We start from the raw sequence: 24,900 nt of genomic DNA on the forward strand, positions 1-24,900 counted from the left end.
TTTCGTTCGAATCGACTAGTTTTAAATCTGTGTTATGTAATGTAGTTTGAACCGAATTGTGTTATCTATGTTTATATTCTTTTCTGAGCGAACTCTATGTTCATATCGTGGTATGCAATGTAGTGTGAACCTAATTGTGCTATCTATGTTTATATTCGTGTTATGCAAAGTTGTTTGAATCAGATTGGGCTAGCGATGTTTAATTTGTGTGATTTTGTAGGGAGTTAAATTCAAGAGCCCAACACCATCCACAACATTTGGGCCATACCTCAGGTCACCGGCCTAGACATCCACTTGTGTCCCCATCCATCCTATATATTGAGAATTTGGAACTCTCAAAATGTGCATGTCTTCCGCAATGATTTGCATGCTTCAAATGTAACGATCCAAAACATTATTCGAGACATCTCCTTGTGGACCTTCAGATGTAATGCTCCCTCAGATCCAAAACATTATTCGAGACAACTTGCCTTTTAGACACTTTGAGTAATGATTCAGGTGGCGGCCCTCTCCCCTCGGCGATTGTTGAAAAAACACGCATGAAAAAATTGCATTAGCTATGACACAACTTATAAAAGCAATTCTCTATTGTGTTAAAAAAAGAAGCAATTCTCTATTTAGTATCTCCCCTATATCATCAACTATCATACATCACAGAATTAAGAGAGACTTTTTTTTTGAAGTTGAATTAAGAGACATTTTGATATAATCATCAAAATTTGTCCACGAAATTTGGAGCCATCTTGCCTCGACGCTGGCCCAACTTCTTGTCCCGCTGACGCGTGGGGCCTCCCAGCCAACAAAAAGTTTGCAGCAACCATTTCCGTTCACCGTGGGACCCACTCGTCAGTAATCCCCAAACCATGACCACGAGGCTCCTCCGCCCCTCCAGGCCGCCGGCGAGCCGCGCCGCCGCGCGGCACGTAGCATCCCCGTCGCGCCTCCTGCGGAGCCACGGCGGTCGCCAACCTCAAGTGAGGGGATGGAGGGACGAGAGGCACCTGGCTAGGCCAACTGCAATCGAGCACCCCAGCTAGGGGCTGGCCGGCGGCGACGTGCGCCGCCGCGATGCCCTGCGAGCTCTTCAAAATCTTCGGTAATTTGATTCTAAACCCGCCCCGTTTCCCGAAATCACGCTAAACCTACCGATTTCGCGGGAGGCGCCTCGCGGACAGACAGACCTCTTAATCTGAATTTTACTGACTGCAACTGTAATCTGGTCTGATCCAAGTCTTTAATTGTGGCATCCACCACGCAGCAGCACGACACACCGCACAGCTTCAGTCTTCCTGCATATAGCATTGTCGGTTTGATGGGATGGTGCCATGGAGTTACCTACTATAGCAAAATGCTAGCCAGAAGTTCTTTTTTTCTTTTGAACTGTTTGCTAGCCAGAAGTTCAGAACCATGCCATGATGATCATGCTTGTTAGTTTATTTAATTTCTGTTTCTTTAGTAACCCACTTTACTGAGACTAGCTAGAGGTACTGAGTAGCAGTAGCAGGTAATTCAACTTGAATCATGTTCTTGCTTATCTAAGAAGCGCAGGAGGGGTTGGTAGGTCTGATTAAACATACCACTTTGCTGTACTGATGTAAAGCAATGCCCGTTATGTCCACTGGATGGCCTTTGCCACAACACGTTGCCGCGGCGATCGCCGGACGTGAGCAGAGGATACAAGCTGCTGTGGAGAGCAGCCACACCAAGGAAGAAGAGGCAAGCAGGATATGTAGAAAGTTTCTTCAGTTCAGTTCGATGATTTTCCTTGGCAGCTGCTGAGCCGATCTCATCGTCACCAAGCCGAACCACAAGTCCAGCGCGTTAGCCTACGGTCCATGTCCGCTGAGCCCAGTGTACCTCTACTCATGGATATGGCAGCTTTGTTCCATATGCATGGTTGGGTGCACGCCATATATGTAGAGGATCTTTTAGCCATTCTTATCGCCTTGTCCAAAATATGCAATGCCAGAACTGAACATTGAGTCTGCTTCTCAACCCATCCATGAACATATTTGTTGTGACAAGTGAGTTAGGCTACAGTCTCGCAGAGAGATGGAACAACATAGATCCCCAGTCCTTGATCAGGTTCTTATTCCGATCATCACCACACACATGAGCAACCGAAGTTTTCTTCCCAACTGCGACACCACCCATGAGCGGAAGAACGTCCAATACATGATCACTTGGAGGATCATTCTGCTCCAGCAAGAAGCTCAAGAGCCTTTTCTTTTCAGCGTGTTGGCTGAACGTAAAGTTGTCAGGTGTAAAGATAAGCTCGAGGTAACAAGCAGACGGTGTCCTCTGAGCATCTTGAGCTGCATCATCATCCCGGAGTTGCTCATGTATTGACCGTCCGCCTCCTTGACCATGGTGCCAACTCTTATCAGGATTCAGGAGATGCTGCAACCTCTTCACCACCTTCTCCTCTGATTGTGCATGGCTGGAGGAGTGGTACTTGCTCACCAGGAAGGAGATGAATAGGCACACAAGTTAACTTGCAACTGCAGATATGCTAACCTCCATGGCCGGATTGATGAGGCAAGCTGCTGGTAGGTCTGTGGACAAATTTAACTAGGCTGGTCTCTGCCAAGTCTTGAAGAGACTATTGTTAAAATTGAAAATGCTCCAGGGATAACTAAACATTGACTGCGAAGAGTGAGTGGGTGGGTCAGTGGGAGGCACAGATTTTTTTTAAATGCCCAAACACATGACAAGAACAAGCCAAGTTTCCATGTAGCATACAAAAAGTTGGCCGACCGGTATTTGTAATATTCACGGTAGGTCCAAATTGATCATTGTCCCACTGCAAAATGTATATTTAATCATCTTTGTGTTAGAGTTATAATATAAGTCATGTACCCCTTTGTATTTATCCCGTTGTATGAGGGGTTTCCTGCATATGTTCCACACCTGTACATGTATATATATATCGGCCTATGGCCTCATGGGAATACAAGTTGCTTATTCCTAACATGGTATTAGAGCCTAGGCTTTTTTTTCGCACGCGCAACTCGTGCTCTTCGATCCACCTTCGGCGTCGATTGTCGCTGCTCCTCTCTCCGGCCGACTGCTGCTGCTCATCTGTGTTCGTCCGCACCTGATTCTCTGCTGGCCGCTGCTGCCCGATCCATCTGCCTGTCAGGATCGGGTCGTGCCCTCCAGATCGGGTCGCCTCGATCCACTTCCCTTGCCGGCGCCGCCCCTTAGCGGATCCCGTCGCCAGCCGCTGCTCTTCACCGGATCCCGTCGCCAGTCGCTGCTCTTCACCAGATCCCGTCGCCAGCTGCTGCTCTTCGCCGGATCCCGTCGCCAGCGTCGGCTCGATCAGGTCGCCCGCGCCGGCCCACCCGATCCGGTCGCCCGGGCCGGCCCGCCTGATTAGGTCGCCCGCTCCTTCAGTATCTCGCGCCTGATTCTGCTGTCGTTGGTGCTCTCGTCGGTTCCAAAAAAAAATGTCTGCTGCATCGGGCTATGTTGTTGTTCCTTGCTGTCCGGTGATCTTTGATGGTACTAACTACACCGAGTTTACTGGCTTCATGCGCATTCACATGCGTGGCATCTGTCTTTGGGGTGTTCTTTCTGGCGGGGTCTGCTGTCCGCCACGTCCGGTTCCTCCGGTGGCCCCTACTCCGCCAACTCCATCGGTTCTTCCTACGGATGCTAATCAGGCCGCCAAAGATGCGGCTAAGGTTGCTGATGAGGCTGCTGATCGTGCTTATGATGAGAGGGTTTTGGCTTATGAGGAGGCTCTTCAGACGTATCATGGTGCTCTGTCTGTTTACACCCAGTGGCTTGATGATGATGCTCGTGCTGCAGCTGTTCTCACTGCTAGTGTTCTGCCTTAGTTTGCTTTTGAATTTCTGGGTCTTTCTACTGTCTTTGAGATGTGGACCCGTCTTCGTGAGCGCTATCAGCCCTCTGGTGATGCCTTATATCTCTCTGTGATCCGTCAGGAGCATGCTCTTCAGCAGGGTGACTCTACTGTTGATGACTTCTATGCACAGAGTTCTGCTATCTGGCGCCAGCTTGATTCTCTTCGTAGTGCTGGGTGTCGTACCTGCCCCTGTTGCCAGGCTGTCCAGGCCAATTTGGAGTTTCATCGCGTCTATGAGTTCTTGTCTCGGCTCCGTCAGGAGTTTGAGCCCAGGCGTGCTCAGTTGTTTGCTCGTGGACGTATTTCTCTCATGGAGGCGCTTTCTGAGATTCGTGCTGAGGAGACTCGTTTACGTGGTGCTGGTTTGCTGGCGGTTCCCTCTGTGCTTGCTACTCGTGCTCCTACGCCACCTGCTCCATTGACCACTTCTCGCTCGAGTGCTCCGCCGCTCTTGCCCACTCCTTCTGGAGGCTCAGGTCGCCCCCGTCCACACTGCGCCTATTGCAACAATGATGGTCATCTTGAGTCTCAGTGCTACACGAAGAAGAAACACCTGCGCAAGGCTCGATCATCATCTTCAGGGACTTCGTCATCTACCTCGACAGCTTCAGCCATTGCTTTGACTGAGCAGGATATTCTGAGACTTAAGCGTCTGCTCGCGGCTTCAGGTTCTTCCTCGACGGGTGCTGCCGGTTCTGTGACTGATGCTTCCCGCACTGAGCACTCACCCTCTACACAGTCAGGTACATCCCCATGGGTTCTGGACTCTGGAGCTTCTTTTCATATGTCTTCTCATTCTTCCACTTTGTCCTCTCTTCGATCACTCGACTCTCCTATTCATGTCCTCACTGCTGATGGTACTCCCCTTTCTGTTGCTAGTAGAGGCAATCTTACTACTCCTTCTTATTCTGTTCCTGATGTTGCTCATGTTCCTCGACTTACCATGAATTTGTTTTCTGCTGGACAACTTACGGATTCTGGTTGTCGCGTCATCCTTGACGTTGACTCTTGTTCTGTCCAGGACTGTCACACGCACACTCTGGTTGGGGCTGGCCCTCGCCGCCGTGATTCTCAGGGTCTTTGGGAGTTGGACTGGCTTCATGTTCCTTCTGCTGCCACCACCATCGCCAGTTCTCCCGCTTATGTTACCTCCGTCACTGGTTCCTTCCAGCAGTGGCATCATCGACTTGGTCATCTGTGTGGTTCTCGGTTGTCTTCTTTAGTTCGTCGAGGCCTTCTGGGGTCTGTCTCAGGAGATGTCTCTTTAGAGTGTCAGGGTTGTCGTCTTGGCAAGCAGATTCAGTTACCATATTCACATAGTGAGTCCGTGTCTAAGCGTCCTTTCGATTTAGTCCATTCTGATGTATGGGGTCCGGCCCCTTTCGCTTCGAAAGGTGGTCATAAATACTATATTATTTTCATAGATGATTTCTCTCGTTACACATGGCTTTATTTCATGACTTCTCGTTCTGAGGTGTTGTCTATTTATAAGCGTTTTGCTGCCATGGTTCATACTCAGTTCTCTTCACCCATTCGTGTTTTTCGTGCTGACTCTGCTGGCGAGTATATCTCTAAGATGTTGCGTGGTGTTCTTGCTGAGCACGGGACTCTCTCTCAATTCTCTTGTCCTGGTGCTCATGCTCAGAATGGTGTGGCTGAGCGGAAGCATCGACATCTTCTTGAGACGGCTCATGCATTGATGATTGTTGCCTCTCTCCCGCCTCATTTTTGGGCTGAGGTCGTCTCCACATCCACCTATCTTATCAATATACAGCCTTCCGCTGCTCTACAGGGTGGTGTTCCTTTCGAGCGACTTTTTGATCGTTCTCCCGATTATTCGATGCTTCGCTCGTTTGGTTGTGTTTGCTATGTTCTTCTTGCCCCTCGCGAACGCACCAAACTGACCGCTCAGTCTGTTGAGTGTGTCTTCTTAGGCTACAGTGATGAGCATAAGGGGTATCGTTGTTGGGATCCTATTGGTCGTCGGATGCGTATCTCTCGAGATGTGACTTTTGAAGAGTCTCGTCCCTTCTACCCACGCCCATCTTCCTCGACTTTTTCAGTGCAGGATATCTCTTTCCTCACTTTTCCTGACTCACTTATCACCCCTGCCGACACTGTACCTCTCCGTTCCACTTCCTCTCCTTCTCCACATCTAGTTGACTTGCAGCCACCATCCTCCCCGGTCTCCTCGCCTAGCATGTCACCGGGTTCTCCACCCTCATCTCCGGTGACTTCCTCCCCGGTCTCCTCTCCCAGTCTGTCACCGGATTCTACACCTTCATCTCCGGTGACTTCTTCGTCACCACCCCCTGATTCTACCTTGCCGATTCCTCCTTCTATTATTCCATCTCTTCCTCAGCATTACACTCGTCGTCCACGACCAGTTGATGCCTCTGTGGATGGGTCGTCATCTTCCTCTCAGCCTACTTATGGCTTGCGTTCTCGTCCTCGTCCGCCTGTTGATCGCTTTGGCTTTCCCACCGCTGGTGCTGCTGTTCTTGAGCCAACTTCTTACCGTCAGACTGTTGTTCATCCTGAATGGCAGTTTGCGATGGTAGAGGAGATTGCTGCTCTTGAACACACTGGTACTTGGGATCTTGTTTCTCTTCCTCCCGGAGTCCGTCCGATCACTTGTAAGTGGGTCTACAAGGTTAAGACTCGCTCCGATGGTTCTCTTGAGCGTCACAAAGCTCGTCTTGTGGCTCGTGGTTTTCAGCAGGAGCATGGTCGTGATTATGACGAGACTTTTGCTCCTGTGGCTCATATGACCACTGTTCGTACCCTTCTTGCTGTTGCCTCTGCACGCCACTGGTCTATATCTCAGCTTGATGTTAAGAATGCCTTTCTTAATGGTGAGCTGCGTGAGGAGGTGTACATGCAGCCACCACCTGGGTATTCTGTTCCTGATGGCATGGTATGTCGTCTTCGTCGCTCTCTCTATGGCCTTAAGCAAGCCCCCCACGCCTGGTTTGAGCGCTTTGCCTCTGTGATCACTGCTGCTGGTTTTTTAGCAAGTGCTCATGATCCCGCATTGTTTATTCACCTTTCTCCTCGTGGTCGGACACTTCTTCTTCTTTATGTTGATGACATGATCATCACGGGGGATGACCCCGAGTATATTGCCTTTGTAAAGGCCCGTCTTAGTGAGCAGTTTCTTATGTCTGATATTGGACCTCTTCGCTACTTTCTTGGGATTGAAGTCTCTTCTACCTCTGATGGATTTTTTATATCCCAGGAAAAGTATATCCAGGATCTTCTTGCTCGTGCTGCTCTTACTGACGAGCGCGTTGTTGAGACTCCTATGGAGCTCAATGTTCACCTCTGTGCTACTGATGGTGATCCTCTCCCTGATCCGACGCGTTATCGTCATCTTGTTGGCAGTCTTGTCTATCTAGCTGTCACTTGTCCGGACATATCTTATCCGGTTCATATTCTGAGTCAGTTTGTCTCTGCCCCCACCTCGGTTCACTATAGTCATCTCCTTCGTGTTCTTCGATATCTTCGAGGCACGATCTCTCACCGTCTATTCTTTCCTCGCTCCAGTTCTTTACAGCTCCAGGCCTATTCGGATGCTACGTGGGCTAGTGATCCTTCCGATCGCCGTTCACTTTCTGCTTACTGTGTTTTTCTTGGTGGTTCTCTCATTGCCTGGAAGACGAAGAAACAGCTTACAGTTTCCCGTTCGAGTGCCGAGGCTGAGTTGCGAGCAATGGCTCTTTTGACGGCAGAGGTGACTTGGTTACGGTGGTTACTTCAGGATTTTGGTGTTTCTGTCACTACACCGACTCTGCTTCTATCTGACAGTACAGGTGCTATCAGCATTGCACGTGATCCTGTGAAGCATGAGCTCACCAAGCATATTGGTGTTGATGCTTTCTATGTGCGTGCTGCTGTGCAGGATCAGGTTATTGCTCTTCAGTATGTGCCTTCCGAGTTACAATTGGTGGATTTCCTGACGAAGGCTCAGACTAGAGCACAACATGGCTTTTATCTCTCCAAACTCAGTGTTGTTCATCCACCATGAGTTTGAGGGGGGTGTTAGAGTTATAATATAAGTCATGTACCCCTTTGTATTTATCCCGTTGTATGAGGGGTTTCCTGCATATGTTCCACACCTGTACATGTATATATATATCGGCCTATGGCCTCATGGGAATACAAGTTGCTTATTCCTAACACTTTGCATTTGTCTTTCTTTGGACTCCCTGCGTTTTACATACGAGGGGATGACATCCCATATATGTGCAGTCTACTATTGCAATGTTTGACCATGGAAATTGTTTGGGTTTTTCCAGATGAACTTCAGTAGAGAGAAGCAGCGGACAGCTCATTGACAAAGAAATGACATGCACACTTTTATCTTGGTCAGTGTTGAGAATCACAATTCTATACTTTTATCTTTCAGAGCACATTTATACTTTGTTTCTACATTTGTTCCTTTGGTTTTGTCAGAACCCAATCAATCTGTCCGTGGCATATTTTTTTACTAGTTCAGTCTTTAATCGGAAGTTGTCGCACTGTTTGCATTCTTAGAGTCCAGGCTTGACCTGATGTTGATCTCCAGAATGGCAATACAAATGTAAAAGCAAGTAGTGTGACCCAACTTGGTTTTGTTTCTTATTAAAATACCAAAAGTAGTCTTCCTACAAGAAATTGTTTGGTAGCCCCTGTATATCTGCTCCGTATACTGAGTATGGTCAGAACAATTACCAAAGCATGAGACAGTCTGAAATTTACGGAAACCTTTCATTATTGTGGCCAAAAATAGAACAGGAAGGCCTCAAGGAGGACCGTGCGTCCCAAAATGAATTCTCTGCCAAAGAGGCATCTTGAATGGACTCTCATAAAACAAAGTGTCTTTTGTGATTATTTTCAGAGTATATGGACAATTCCAGAAAACAGAATACACTTGCGCCACTACATGTACATGCCGCTAAATAAATGTAGAGTTCCCCAGGATGTCAAAAAAAAGTTGAGCTCCAGGGTCTCATTTAATGGTGGCACTCGTGCTCTGTCTCACTTAATGCCCAAGCATGCGATCGAATAGGGCACACCACTAACGGGTGGCTTCGTGTGGTTGTCGATCACACATTTATCACCATAGAAGTTTCGGAGACCATGCTGATAACGTATTTCAGAACCATTGAGAGTCTACCGAGAGTGGACTTTCTAATGATCCCATATTTGCCTCAAACTAATCAGTGGGTATTAATACAGAAGGTCAAGAGGTTTAGCTACTACTTTGGTATATGTATGTACAGAAACAGAAAGTCTTAAAAGCTACTGGAATGAAAGGCCACCATCATCAATTAGTAGTAAAACTGGAATCAAAGGTGTCATAATCACTATTGACGAAATGGGGATACATACGTGCACTGTTCTGTACGCTAGAGCCTTATACAGAAAATATATCTAGATACCATGATTCCTCTTGACTTCTATTCTTGATAACAGGACATGGCAAACAGGGAGCTGAGATAATGAGCTGGGCGCTGTAGAACAGAAGATGTTGGTTTCATCATTAACCTTCCTATGCAGCCAGGGATACCAAATCATCAACCGTAACCTCCTTTGCAATACAGGTGATCATTATTACCAGTACTTATTATAGTAACTTTTGCTAGGAAAATCTGCTATAATATTTGATGATGAATCATTACAATTCTGATGTCCTATACTAGAGTAAAGTTCTATTTTGTTTTTTGAGAAAAAAAATCTGGTCTGAACATGAGAAATGTTTTGCAACGAGAAATGCTGGATGATAAGAGCTAGAGATGAATACTATATTTCGAAGACATGCGAAATGTTTTCAAACCATTGACTGATGAGTTCAAGGATGCGTGATCACACACAGTTAATTATTTAAGTGTCCAAACACGTGAGAAGGACAAGCCAACTTGTCCAAGCATTTTAATGAAAATACCGACTAGCATTTTTTAAATTCGTGGTAGGTATGTCCAATTTAATTGTTTGTTCCATGTATATTTAATCATCTTCAGATTTGTCTTTCATTGGACTCCTACATTTTACATACTAGATGATACCCCGCGCGTTGCGGCGGAAAATTGTAATAATTAATTTCCAAGGAAACAAATGCCAATTGTATTATATACATGTGATAGAAAATAATGTACTAATGTGGAAGTGTCATGTATGCCTTATAACAATCTTGGCCACATTTAGATATCACACATTAAAAGATATTCTGGATTGCTATAACAATAAAATAAGTATGTTACATTTGTCGATATTCTGTAAATGCATGAGTAGAATTTGGCGATCACCAAATGTTCTTTTTGAAGAACAATCGGGAACCTTCAAACCTGAAAAAAAGATACATCACATGAAGCCCTCGTATGACAGAAAAAGGGAAACTTAGCATCCAAGACTTGTCCTGGCCCTCCAATTCAGTCTAAATGCTGCCAGAAATGTTAGATGTATACCATATGAAACAAAAAGAAAATGCTATCAGTAACTATTTGGGGGAAGAGGGATCACACTTGAAACCATATCCTCGTTAATCTGTCTATTTGTGTGCTCTTAATTTTATTTATTGTTACTCCTTATGTCTGCGATGATATAACACTTGAAACCGAAAATGGTAGTTTGAGCTTTGCTGAAAAAACAATCTGGAAAGAATAGCTGATCAGAGAAAATAAATTGAAAAAATGCATCAAGATTAGATAATCAAATGAGTGGTCTTCTTTACCTGGTCCTTGATGTGTGAAGTAACCATCAGGAGCTCCTTGTCTGCAGAAAAAGTACAGAAAATCTAAGCAAGATAACATAGCCTACTAACTTTATCTAATGGAAAAGAGGAAGCAAACTGAAGGGTTGCTTTGAGCAGATTGCACATCGAAGATATGCGTGGTGTTGAACTAAAATGTAGCATGCGGAACGTCTATGCATTCTTCGGTGTGAAAAAGCTTGCGAATCATATTTCATCTCATTTTTAGCCTCTTTCTGAGTTTGCGTGAAAGAATTAAAATTCAATCCCTGCTTGAGTGGATGAATCCACGCATAAATCAGTAAGGAAAGTCACTATTTGTTGATTTAGATCTTCAGTACAAAACTACAAATGCCTATCAAAATAGATTAAACTCTTCCTTTTCAGAAAAAGGTAGGCTCAACCAATTCAAGCAAGATGCATTTGGTTACGATAAAAAAACACTATTGTAGCTTTAAATTATTGTCCAATAATACAACACTAAGCAATGCAAAGCAAAGGCATATAAACTATTAAGTTCCATTTTGGAGTGAAGGGCATATTATGAGATTGAAGGGCACATTAGTTAAACAGTTCAGTTTCCGAATTCTTAAGATTTGGGTTAGTCTGTTGCTCCTCTTAAAAGAGACTCCTCACGGTTTCTTCTCCCATAGGAAATTGCTTACTTTCTGATAAATAAAACATACATACATGAATAAAGTAGTTGGAAGGATACACCAGACATACTCACTGAATTGATCGCAATTCTACAACACTGAGAAACTGCATAAAACGTTACAACACTTGCCTTTGTGGGGAGTACTTCATAGTTTCACACTCATTAGCTTCGCATTAGACATGATTGAATGGAACGCTGGATGCAAGTCAAGATGGCATTATGCTAGTTCATTCTTTCTGAAACTCTTCTAATAATGTTGGCCTGAACATCACACAAGCCAGCTATCTGAGTTTTGCACTTCCGCAGAAGGGAAAACCATGGTACATCCGTCAGGCAACAACATCAGTACAACTATAATTACAAAGTAATGCATCTAAATAATATACTTCCAATCCCTTGGTGCCCCAGATTCATAAAAAAAATTGAAGGGTGGATGCGAGGCTAATTAAAGACTGAGTAGTGAGCCCCTACCTTGGTTACCGTCGGCTAAAGGTCTGAACAGGTCAACAACGTTGTGCTGTTTGTCAGGCACGGCTGTGGCAGCACCTTCAGGAGGCCAACGGCGCCGTGGAAGGTTGAGGACGGGCATGTTAGAGAGAGAGAGAGAGAGGAGGCTCCAGTCAGGCGCAGGTCGGAGGATCCACTTGCGCTGGAGGTTGTGTCACCGAGAGGGGCCCGGGAGTCGTCGCGCATGGAGGTGGCCCAAGTTGGGCATGCCTAAGCTGCAAGGTATCGGCGGGGTCCCGATGCGTGCCCTGGTACTTTCATCGTGGATCCGGGTCCCTGCCCGGCGTCGCACCATTGAGGCTGAAAAGAAAGCAACTCCATGGTTCAATTTCAACAATAATTCTGGTGGAACTGACCAAAACCAATCTCTCTCCAATGGAGCTCCCTTGGCAGGTAGAGTCAGAAACGGGAGGTAAAAGGACTGCTGCTCCAGGGGAGTCGTCTCGACGAACAAAACGGGTGCCGGGGAAGACGCAGAGATCGGCTCCCAACCGTCGGGGAGAAATTGATGTTCTTTTTTTCTGGCGGAGATGGCGGTCGATCTGGCGGAGATGGTGGTTGATCGGTTTATTTTTCTTTCGGGGAACAGAAGAGTTCGTGGCTTTTATTACGGCAGGAGGTCGTTCGGTATTAGCTCGTTGTCGCTGGTAATGGAACGCACCGAGGTGACGACGTGGCATGCGTTATGCATGTGCAGAATTGCTGATCTGAGTGGGCCGGTGACGTGGAGATTGCATGTTGAGAGAGCATTGACGTGGCATCAATGCTGATGTGGACAATGCACATGTAGAGAGAATTGCTATAGTGGGGAGCAACTTCTTAAGAATGGTAGATGAAGGAATGGCAAGACCGGGACCTCTCCAATATACTCTGTTTGGACATCCAGAGGATCACTCATGGAGACTAATGGATGTTCATCTTCCAGAACAAGCAGACAGGTGACTTATCTATTTCTGCCCATAGGAATCTCATACCTTTTGACTGTTTGCTGTCTCAGTTTGTTGTTTTATTTTCTGATTCATTGTGTCTGCATCTATTAGTCCATGCATGCTTTGAATCTTTTCAATGACATTTCCTTAGCACATATACGTACAAACAATTCAAGGCTAACATTTAGCACACAGTGTTTTAAGAGGTTATGCATTTTCCGAGCAAGACGTTGATTACATACAGCAATATCATCAACTCATCATCGATGTACAGTTAGTTGTTTATCAGAAGTTTAATTCTGGCCTTGTTATTATTTGTAACTACTAGCTGGATACCCATTCCAAACAACAATAAACACCTCTTCCCCACCCCCCCCCCCCCCCCCCCAGACTGCCATACACCCGTCCGGGCATCTTCCTCCTTGTTGTGCATCCCCTTCTCCACCCTTATCCTTGCTAACTGATTGTGTGTTTGGTTCCTGCACGAGCTTGGTCCGTTCCGTCAGATACAGTATCTTTATCTTTTTTGTGTTTGATTACGTACACAAGTTCTCCAGTCAAGCCTGAAAGTTGGCCGTGGAGAAACGCTTAAATCGTCTATTTCTCCAGGGCCAGCCGCGCATGCCCTATGGGGCAGGCTACCTCTCGTCCTCTCTTCACTCATGCAGAACGTAGCCAAACCAAGCAGCAGGCATTTTTGGAGGTTACAACAGATATGACTGTTACCAAAGTGATGTTGGCAACCAAACATTTCTCAAGTGTATTTTTCATCCTGCGTCCCTTTCCACCTGCCTCTCAGGCTTGGCGCAACTATAATTTGGATATGGTCTTCACATTTACTTCCATACATGTCAATGTAATTGACAAGCTACATCCAAAGAATGCCATTGCCAGCCCTGTTGAAGAAATTCAGGACCTTTTTCGGACTACAAAATATCCAGATTTGCACAGTTAAAATTATACAACTGGATGTGCAAGACTGAATAAAAGACGATGCTGGCATAGCTTTGCATTTCAAAAGAATCAGCGTAGGGAAACATATATTTGTGTAGAGGCCTATAAGGATCTTCTGCTACCCAAAATAGAGGATACAGACTAAAATAAGTACATATATATACAAAATCACGTGACTCCTATGCTCATTGATCCAGGCTGGCCATAACAGGGCTTCCGACTTCTTCTTTGAGAAAGGCTTTCTACTGTTCTTAATGATGCCTTAAACAGTAATCTCTGAAATATCCTATGGCATTACGGGGTATACAGATTCTTGCACCTTCAACCTTATGTTGTTAATTTGTTATTACCTTAGTAGAAGCGGACAGCAAGAATAAGTGTGCAATTCACAAAATGAAAACAGTCATGATTCAACAGTAAGTGTGCCTCCAAATTTTCTGTTACTTTCTTGAACACATCCATGCCTAGCAATCCAACAAGACTTAGCAATGCATGCTATATAATCACATGTTGACATATGTTAGCCATTTGTCCCAAATAACCTGAATACCATATGACAAGTTCAACAATAATATTGGAGGACAAAAATATGTGACTAATTTGACTGAGTAGTATCAGACACCAAGCTGTGGTATAACGCCTGCTTAATCATGAAAACCAAAGATCTTTGTATGGAATAGCCAAAAAGGACCTTCTTCTGTTTGTTTGCAACAAATCTCTGCATATATGAAGCATTTATTAGGCCTACAATGGCACATTTGCACACTGCATCCATACAGAGAACCGAGTCAATCATATATATGCATTAGTTTGGTTGTGTAAATCTGTAATTTGGCGGCGCAAAAATAGGTCAGCAGAAAAGGGACAAACAACATACAGAACCCATACGCATAATGAGGTAGTGAAAACGTAGCTGTTGTTTCTATGTATATGAATTACTTAGCCTGGTTGGAGTTCTGTATGGATGCCATTCAGAGCGTTCTCATGCATCCATGCCTCTTCGCACTTTGAAATCCAGCCGGGAACCACAGAATCTGAAATGTTCAATTTAGATATACAATAATAGGTTGCAGAATTAACAAGAGCTAAGATTCTGACCTTTTAGTCTATTTATTTATTCCAGAAAATTTGATTTGGCAGGCAAAACATTATCAGAAAGATGAGCCAGTTATCTGTGGTGAACGAAATGAACTCTTCATTTTGACTTTTACATTTACTGATTGAAACATTTGGTCAGTGTTGATTACCCATGCAAGTGCCTGACCGGGAACATCAAACTTTCTGGTCCACACATGATTGCTTACACATTAACGAGCACTCTTCTATTCCCTCAACTTCTGACGAATCAGACTGTCGTTAACCCTGAATTTTCTTTTACACAATCTTTGCTTCTATCGAGGAGTGTTCCCATACCCTCACTGAAGAAAGGCAACTAGTAACTCACAGACTCTCAGTGCATCCAGCAGGAGCGAGGGGATTGGGGGAGATGGGGCTTGGGACCTGTGTCTGTGGGTCGTGGCTGTTTGCTTTTTCCCCGGGGTTTTTCTGCTGTTTTTGTTGAGCGGGGATGGGACAAGGGGTGGACTGGTTTTGCAGGAGAGTGCGAGGGATATGGATCCATTAAGACCGCAGACTCCCCTTTGTAGTAAAGATAAGAGAAACTGCTAAGATAACTGTACCGAACATAGTAGTAATAGTATTCATCTCTGGGGAAGCAGGGCATGTGCAACTTGTCAAGCAGCACTTGGTAGTTTTGTAACTTTATAATCCAAATGTACTCCCATCACTACATGTACATGCTGCTAAATGCTTGTTTGCCGTAGTGATATGGTGGATCTGAGATGAGGATACAAGGGAATCAGGCTACCTCTAGTGTAAGAAAGTAAAGATCAGCAAAAAGAAAAAGTTAATTCTTGTTGCGTTTCATTCACCCAAGTTGGCACTATAATACTCCCACAGCGGTCACGCTAGGCACTTGACAGTTAGTTCACCTAAGATAAGTAGCTTAAACCAGGCTTTAACAGCTAACGAGAAACTACAAGGAAATGATAAATGACATGTATAATCGTTCCGCTGGCTACACTTGGTCACTCCTGAACTGTGGATGAACTTTGAGTGAAGGTGGCAACGCGATTGCCTGCATCGTCTTGGAGGGCTCAGTACCTTGAGGTATCGAGCAGACGGTGTCCTCTCATGGCCTCTGAGAGCATCTTGAGCTGCATCATCATCCCAGAGTTGGTAATGTATCAAACGTGCGCCTCCTCGACGATGGTGCCAACTCTGATCAGGAGATGCTGCAACCTCTCCACCACCTTCTCCTCTGATCATGCATGGCTGGAGGAGTGGTAACTGTTCATCAGGAAGGAGATGAACCGACTTACAAGTTCACCTGTAAGTGCAGATATGGCAACCTTCATGGCCAGGATTCATGACATAGCTGCTTGTTGATCTCTGGTCAAATTTAACTAAGCTGGCCTCTGCCAAGTCTTGAAGTATTCATGCATTTAAACAAACTATCCCTGAATGAGTTGGTGGGTGAAAGACATGGAGCAGTTTAGAGGCCCAAAGGCGTTACCGGGACCTGTCAACTTTCCAAGCAGCTTGGGAAAGAATTAACCAACCAGTATTTGTAATGTTCACGATAGGTCCAAATCAGTTATTGTCCCGTTGCAAAATGTATATTTAATCGTCTTTGCAATTTTCTTTGGTTGGACTTTTACATTTTACGTACGAGGGAATGGCATCCCATATACGTGCAGTCTACTATTGCAAGGTTTGACCATGGACATTGTCTGGGTTTTTAACAGATAACTTCAGTGGAGAGAAGCAGCGCACAGCTCATTGACAAAATATGGGCCCCTTTATCTTTGTCAGTGAGAGTCACAACTCTATACCTTAGTAATTTTTCTGAGCACATGTAACTAGCTTGTTTCCACATTTGCTCCTTTTGTCAGAACCTATCAATCTCTGTATGGCTTATCTTGTGCTAATTCAGTTTTCAATCGGAATTGTTGCACCGTGTGCATTTTTAGATTCCAGGCTTTACCTGAATGGCAAAAATGGGAAAGCAAATACTGTGATCAAACTTGGTTTTGTTATTAAAAAACTAAAAGTAGTCGCCCTACAAGAAATTGTTTGTACCCCCTGTACATTTGCTCCATGTACTGAGTATGGTCAGAACAGTTACCAAAGCACAAGACAGTCTAAAATTTACGAAAAAAATGCTTCATTATTGTGGTCGAAAATCGAACAGGAAGGCCTCAAGGAGGACCGAGTGATCCAAAACGAATTCTCTGCCAAAGATTTGCTGGAGCTATATACTTCTGCAGCAGTCACATTAGGCACTTGGCAGTTAGTTCAGATAAGACTAGCGGCTTAAACTGGGCTTAAACAGCAAACTAGAGACAACAAGGAAATGGTAAATGACGAGTAGAATCATGCCGTTGGATACACTTGGGCACTCCTGAACCGTCGGTGAACCTTGAGTGAAGGCGGCAAAGCAAGCGATGCTTTTCTCCTGTTTTGGTCAGCTTCAAATTTAAAGTGTGTTCTGAATGTTCAGAAGTTCCAGAATCCATAAACTAGACAACACTTGAATAAATATTCTTTTGTTATTTCAGTTAAGTTTTCTCACCTTCCTATATGGATCAGGATTCATTCAATGGTGCGAGATGATGTTGTTTGTTATCTAGAAAGTGCAGGGGGGTTTGGTGGATTGGATAGAACAAAATTTTATTTATAATTGAGATCTCCAACTCATTTAGTTGAATGGTACTCCCTCCGATCCAAAACCACGACACTTATTTTTGATCGGAGGGAGTGTATAATCACTCCATAAAATGGTTTCTCCATGGCCACTTGAACACATCTATTTGGCATGTAATGTAAAAAAGTACCAAGGGTCACATTACACGAGTTCTGAACAAAATTAGATTAGCACTCCTTGCCGCTTTCTCACCTTCTTCATGTGTATCCTGAGCATGACTTGTAACAAAGTGAGCAAATGAGTTATGAGGGGGTATCCATGATTCCCATGAAAATAAAACTAAGTCTTCTTTCGGTCTAACATTAGGAATGCTAGCAATTACCCAGATGTTTCACTTGGCGATTCCTTCTTGATTGAAACATTAACTGTATGGCGTGTTGTGCTAAGTGGAGTCCAATATGTCAATACTCTTCCTCATCCTCGTCTGATTCCACCAAGGACGCTGTCGGAGTCTTCGTCTTCTGATTCAGACTCGGGCTCAGCAGCAGAAGGCTCGTACCCCTGGTCTGATTCCTTTGTTTCCTCTGCCCCGGAATCGCTTGCCTCCATGTTCAGGAACTCCCAGCCACCATCGTCAACAAACTTCTGAGGATCATCAATGATAGTCTTCAGGATAGGACGCCAGTTCAGATACAGCCTGCTCTCATAGTACTTGAGATCGGTGGTGTCAATCCACTCCTTTATCGCGTCAAGTGAGGTTGACTGGATGGAGTCGATGCGGAGAACATCCTTCTTGAAGTCGTTGAACACGATAGCCATGTCAAATTTCTTTGTTCCAAAGCCCACCCTCTCCAGATTAACAATCTCTATCTCACCCAGGGTCACCACTAGGAAAGGAGTCTCAATTAGCTCAACCAAACAAGTTGAAGTTGGAATGATGAAAGCTGAAGCTTTATACGGAACCCCATGGAATCCAAGCTCTCTAAGAGGGATATGGAACTCCAGATCAAGCCCCTTGAACTGTGGTTGCGACCAGTGGTCATTAACCTTGTTGATATAGTTCTGGAACTCCATGGTTGATTCTGTTCTTCCGGTCCCTCTCACGCCGCTCTTCTTCAATCTCATCAGGATCAAGGGCTGATCTCCTTCTGCCACCAACAGTTTGAACAACATCCATCACTTCAACATGATATGATTGTGCAATGGATATGTAGGAGGGTAATCATTTCTTTCTCTGCCGGCTGGAAAAAAACATATGTTCTATATTCCCGTACATGATATCCATACGCTCATCAGCCCTTGAAGTAGAACATCTGAAACCATTAACATGGGCCTGAAGAGTTCCTGTCAGCTTTCTCCCACGACCACCAAATGCAGGCCGTATCCACACATCATTAAGCCTCATTTGCTTTGTTTTGGTGCTTTGATTGCTGGAGTTTTTCCTGAGTAACAAGGGTGCTTGCTTGCTGGAGTTTCTCCTGAGTAACAAGGGTGGCCCTCTCTGGCTCCCTTGAAGCTACTTGCCTCCTCAATGTTTTGATCTGCTGCACAACTTCACTGCTATGCCGTGGATCCTTTGAGCGTAATGTAATCATTTTCAAGTAGATAGCTCCTTGAGCCTTGTCAAACATTTGAGAATGGCATGCCAGGTACTCCCTCCGTTCCGAATTACTTGTCGCTCAAATGGATGTATCTAGCATCAAAATAGTGTTAGATACATCCACTTGAGCGACAAGTAATTCAGAACGGAGGGAGTACATTAAAGAAAATGCGGATAGTGCAGGTGTGGTTGCCCTAGTGGCTTGTCACACTCTTAACAGTAGAAACATGGAAAGGGATCATGCTGCCATAAATAGGTAAGAGAACACCTTCATTCCTCTGATCCACCTGTATCACCAACTCTCTCGAATAGGGCACATCATTCACATTCTTTTATGCAGCAAGCTCATTTGAAGACCTAGAAGGAAGAACCAGAACCACCCCCATCAAGCCTTCTAGAAGTCTCTGCATTCTTTTGACGAGCCAGTTCAGCCTGGTGCTGTCTCTGGAGCTCTTCCTTGGACATCCATCTCCGGGTTGTCTGATCGAAGTGTCGCCATGGATGGTAGTGCTTCCAGGCTATTTGACTCAACCTAAGCCCGCTCCGGCTTCGGAACTTCCTCCTCATCATTAAATGAATAGGCAACATCTTTAACAGCCTTGGAGCAATTGGTCAAGATCTCTGCAGTCTTGTCACTAACTTAAGCTGTATCAGCTAATAACTTAAAGAACTGCTTTGTCTTCTCATTGTTTGTTTCTGCCTGTATATTACTCAAACACTGCAACTGCAGCCTTAAAAACTGCAGACATCTGATTGCCTGGTTTACATGCTGCTAAAGCAGCTTCCTGGGCTTTCAAAAGTGTCTAATACGCCCTACTCTCTGCTGGGGTAGTATCTACCAGAAATGTTCTGGCAACATTGGAAAGGATCAATAATAACCTTCTCTGTGTCATACATCAATGACAAGTGTGAGACTTTTCTCTCCTCATCAATAACCTTCTCCATGGTCGGTACCACAAAGTTTTTCATTAGAGATGAAGTTAGGCAAGCAGTCTTTTTCACACATATGATCTTTGTGGCACCTTCGACGGCAAAAATCTCAGGAAACCCGTGTGTTACGTCTGCAAGTTGTACACAGATCCAACAGATAACTTTTCTGCCCATGTTTCAAGGAGCTTACCCTCAGGTGCCTCTTTTGCAATGTGACCAACAACTTAAGTGTCAGATTTCGACTGAGCACAAACAACACGCAGTATTATCATCCATCAGGTCAATGCCATCCCCATTCTTGCTTTTCACATGCAAGACAATATCAGAACCAAAACAGCCTCATTTGCAGCAGCATCCTTGATGGTTCCAATGAGATTTTGCGTTCTTCTGGCTGCATAAGAAATGTATCTGCTTCTGCATGAAGACAATTATGGTTTCTGGAAATTCATCATATCCAAGTAACCAAACATCCAGAGCTGTGGATTTCAAATGACGGAGATCCTCAGAAGGAGGCGGAGTCGCAATTGCAATGGCATCAGAAGAAGCCCAAAGATCAGACTTATTTTCGTTCCAATGGTCATAAAACACGTTAAGCCTCCTACTGAAGGTCTCTAGATTGATTGTATGGGCTGCTCCTGAGCCTAATTTTTCTTTACTATTATCTGCCATCTGTACCATGAAGCCAACTGCAGGAAAATTGATGATAATTAGCTAGTGCAATCGTCCGAAAAATACCAGTTACAGGATTTGGTATGCATGTAGCTAAAACTTTTTATAAGCTAGCTAGTAGTAAAATGAGAATCAATGGCATCAAATTCATAGCACTGACAAAACGGGTGACATTTACGTACGTGGTCTAGAGCCTTATGCAAATGCATTTGCTTAGATATTATGATGATTTTTTTCGTGGCTTGTGTTCTCGATGACAAGACACGGCAAGCAGATGTAGGCCAGAAGATGATGATGGTTTAACCTTTGTATGCAGCCTGCCAGGGATACCAAAATCATCGAGCTTTACCTGCTTTGCAATCGAGGTGACCATTCTTACCAGTACGTACTTGTTATGCATGAACCTAGCGTGCAATTTGGATGTCATATACTGGAGTACCAATTTGTGGAAAGAGAGAGAGAGGAAAAAGAAAAGTAATGTGAAGATGAGAAAAGTTTTGGAGTGGAGAAATGCTTGCTGGATGCTAGAGATGGAGATGAACACCATAGTCTATTTTGAACAGTTTGATGTGTCAGCTTGTTATTTTGATTTTTCTGATTCAATTTTGTCTGCATATATGTATTCTAGGTCCATGCATGCATGTTTTGAATTTTGAGTCGTCTTTGCTTAGCAGATGATACACACATAGATAGATAGAAACACCTCAAGGTCATTGCTTATATATGATGACACATAATAATGGCAAGAGTAAAAAGAAGAGGCGGCAAATAATTCAAGGTCGGTCGACATTGGTTAATAATGCATATGATAGATGATGGTTTGCCCTCCCGTGCGGGCGGAGCCATGGTGGTGCCTATCACACGACCCGGTTGGATCGACCTCAAGGGGGGGCTAGCGTGCAAGGGCAAAATCACACGAGCAAAGTTGGGGACATTCAGAAGTGTCCATCAGTGTACAATGTAGATAGCTCTATTACATTCAGAAGTGCAATAAAAATACAAAGGGATGGGGAAAATAGAGACTGATGAATGAATACAAATTAGGACTTTGGCAAAAATGAATGGAATTCCAGTGTGAACATTCCGATAATTAAATTGAGAAAAATAAGCTCACTCACGAGAGTGCAGCACTACATATATAGATTTGTAACTCTATATATTGCTCAATAGCTCGGCATCTCCTTCCCCCATCTCCGTGAGCTGGGCATCTGCAGCGTCGTCATGGAGGCCGGGGACATCGACTTTGTCGTCGCCAAGAGCCCCGTCCTGGAGACCCTCAACATCCATGGATGCAACAAGGGGCTGCGCCTTCGCCTCGTCAGCCAGAGCCTCCGGTGCGTCCAAGTTTGCAGCTCTTTTCTGGAGGACATTGCCGTGGTGAAGGCTCCTCGCCTCGAGCGGCTCATCCTGGAGGGCTTTCGGAGCAACGCCGGTGGCTTGTGCACCAGAGTCAGGATTGGCGACGCTCCCAAGCTACACGCATTAGGAATCTTGGAGCCAGGGAGCACCATACTAGAGATCCGAGACACCATCGTCATGGTACATACATCTCCTGTCTGCAGTTTGTTCAGTTAGCAAAATGTCCGGTTGATGGAGGTCCATGACTAAATGTGTGACTTTTTTTTTGTTCAATCGGGTTCATTTCAGGCCGGGATAAAGGCGAGCCCAAGCACCATGGCCACCGGCATCAAGGTCCTGAGTCTGAATGTGCGTTTCGGAAACCACACGGATGCCAAGATGGTTCCCTCCTTCCTCGGATGCTTTCCCAATTTGGAGGCACTCCACATTATTGTAAGTTCTTTACATTTCATGTTTTAGTTGCGATCGACAATGATATCAAGCACATGAATAGTTGAGTGAGATCTCTGGTGATACTAACAAACATGGGGAACTGCATAGTGCATACACGGTATCAATTTCTGATCTTTCACGTGTGGGCTACTTGGTAGTTATTACTTTATGCTAATTTCACGTGTGAAAATATTGATCGTTGATTTGCATTGCTTTGTCTGAGTCAATGATCATAAATGTCAAGCATTCCATTTATTATCAGCCGTCAGGTTTTCTCTTCTTACACCCACTAACCTTTGGAAAGCAACCTCCACCATTAGGGCCTGTATTTCAGCTGTCAAGTCTGCAACTTATATATAATTATCTTGCTCAATCCTGCCTACAGTTTTCTGGTGATCTGTGTGACATTATCACAGTGCCATGTTAGTTCTTTGGTACTAGACCATATCATGACATGAGTTATGTCTGCTTAACTAATTGCACAGTTCTTCTTAGGCTTCCATTTATTCTTAGCCATCAGGTCTTCTCTGCACATACTAAAAGTGACTAGAGTTCAGAATGATAATTCTCGGGGTTGCATGTTAATTTCAGTTTGTTATGACATTTGTTATGAATTCTGGGGGTTGCACATTGCTGCCTACAATTTGTTGGAGGTCCGTGTAGCATGCCATAATGCCATATTGATGCTGGTAAATTGTGCACGTGTTAGGAGAGCTACACTGCAGCTTAATTTGTTATACATGAACCGTGATCATGAGGCCACCGTAGTTGCTGTTTATCTGTACTACTAGGATAGTTGGTACTTTGTCCAGCTTCATGCATCTCATATCTCTCTCATATATCAGAACCCACATTTAGGTATGCATGTTGTTTGTTTCACGGGACAATATCTGCCGCTTTTGAAGCGCTGTGTGTGTGTACCAGCATTATATACTCACCATGATTCATCATAGCTGAACTATGAGTGATGTAATTGTTTTTTTTCTTGCAGTCTGAAAAATGTGATCATCAAGCTGGCAGTGCCAGGATGAACCTCAACTTCTGGAAGCAGGCCAAGCCCACCGAAAGCGTCAAGTCGTGTATCAAGGTGTTCTCTTACAGAGAATTCCGAGGGGAGCTTGGGGAGGTTTCCTTCCTCAAGTTCTTCTTCCGGAACACGAGGGTGCTGAGGACTGCGTCCATCTCCATGGCTAACCAGAGCTTCACGACATTCTCGATGGATGAGGCGACTCGTAAAGCGCAGGAAGCTTCTAACAACATGGCCAGCAGGTCCTGCGAAATGGTGCTTCTCGGGAGCACAGGTCCTGAAGGAGGTAGCCCCTGGAGCTTCAAGAGAGGGACGGTTTACTCCTTTGATGACCCTTTCTCAGCGGTGCAGATCCGCAACATAGCTTAATATCTGTATTTGCTTCTTTTGGTACCTGATTTTGGTGGTACTTACATTGCAGACTTTGTGTTAAATTCGTTGTCTGATCTTTGATGAGAATCAGAAATACTATGGACTGATGATAGCTTGGTTGCCTCTTTCCTGTAGTATATGCTCCTTGCAACTTTTTGATTGTGGCAGCATGTTTTAACTGTATTTTGTGGATCATGTCGTCCTGATCGCCATGCAGATCAATTATCATCAGAACTCTATGGTCTTTAGGCATGTATTGTTTTGATTATATATGTCCTTGAACTTCAGGAGGTACCTTTTTATTTCGGGCCTTACCTGCATGTCTGCTTGAACTTGTCAATATTATTTGATTTCTAATTTCACATTGCATTGATTCTTGACGTGCCAAAGAGGAAGCATACCGATAATTTTTTTTTGACTTAAGGATCCATTTATTTGCATATTGATCCTTTGACTTATTCTAGGTACATATGAACGACCTGCATGATTCTGTAAACCAACATGTGCTAATTTATTATCTCCATACATGCTCTGCTAGGTACACGCGAGAAAATCGCAAATTCAGGCCTCAAAAGTCTGGATCCCACAACAGTGCTATATGGAATGAGTTGATCTCATTTCTGCGATAATTGATAATGGTGCCCAGGCTCTTTTGCTCCCGTGAACAGTATATTCGAAAAAAAAGAGCAAAAAATTCAACAAAATCTGAACTTTTTACACATGAAAGATAGAGAATTTTCTAGGTGCGTGCAAAATTTCAAGGTGTTGGGACATTTCACGAGCTCATGGTGAAAGAAACAAAATTCGGTCTACACAGTGCACTTTTTGAAAGTTTCTTTGACAAGCCAAATTTGTTATTTTTGCCACGAGCTTGTCAAATGTCCAAACATCATGAAACTTTGCACGCACCTAGAAGATTCTCTCAACTTAAATGCGTAAAAATTTCAGATTTTTTTGAACATTTTTGCTATTTTTTTTTATATTACTGTTCATCGGCAGGTGCAACTGAGCCTTGGTGCAGAAACGCTGCAGTCTCTCCTTCCTATCTACAACAAGTAGTAGTTCTTAGCAACTGCTTGATTTTACAACAAAAATAACTTGATTTTTTCTCAAGATTAAAGTAACTTGATTTTACAGCAATGATTTTTCAGCT

The 24,900-nt window shown here is 44.3% G+C and overlaps 1 protein-coding gene, 1 long non-coding RNA gene and 1 pseudogene across 2 annotated transcripts; 2 read left to right on the forward strand and 1 right to left on the reverse strand.

Moving 5' to 3' along the window:
* Window positions 1-969: 969 nt before the first annotated feature.
* LOC147982819 (uncharacterized) lies at window positions 970-10,094 on the forward strand. The gene is made up of 3 exons (XR_015614906.1): window positions 970-1,096; window positions 8,173-8,241; window positions 9,332-10,094. It is a non-coding gene; the product is annotated as an uncharacterized LOC147982819 (long non-coding RNA).
* A 7,725-nt stretch (window positions 10,095-17,819) lies between these two features.
* LOC125534721 (FACT complex subunit SPT16-like) lies at window positions 17,820-20,557 on the reverse strand (annotated as a pseudogene).
* Window positions 20,558-21,614: 1,057 nt separating this feature from the next.
* Window positions 21,615-24,065, forward strand: LOC125534720 (uncharacterized). The gene is made up of 4 exons (XM_087540549.1): window positions 21,615-21,629; window positions 21,728-22,096; window positions 22,205-22,348; window positions 23,340-24,065. The coding sequence occupies exons 1-4, from the start codon at window positions 21,615-21,617 to the stop codon at window positions 23,742-23,744; spliced, it is 933 nt and encodes a 310-aa protein (XP_087396675.1). The 3' UTR covers window positions 23,745-24,065.
* The last annotated feature ends 835 nt before the right edge of the window (window positions 24,066-24,900 follow it).

This window comes from Triticum urartu, chromosome 2A (assembly GCF_056163025.1).
Source record: "Triticum urartu cultivar PI428250 chromosome 2A, HENAU_Tu73, whole genome shotgun sequence".
Classification (NCBI taxonomy): domain Eukaryota; kingdom Viridiplantae; phylum Streptophyta; class Magnoliopsida; order Poales; family Poaceae; genus Triticum; species Triticum urartu.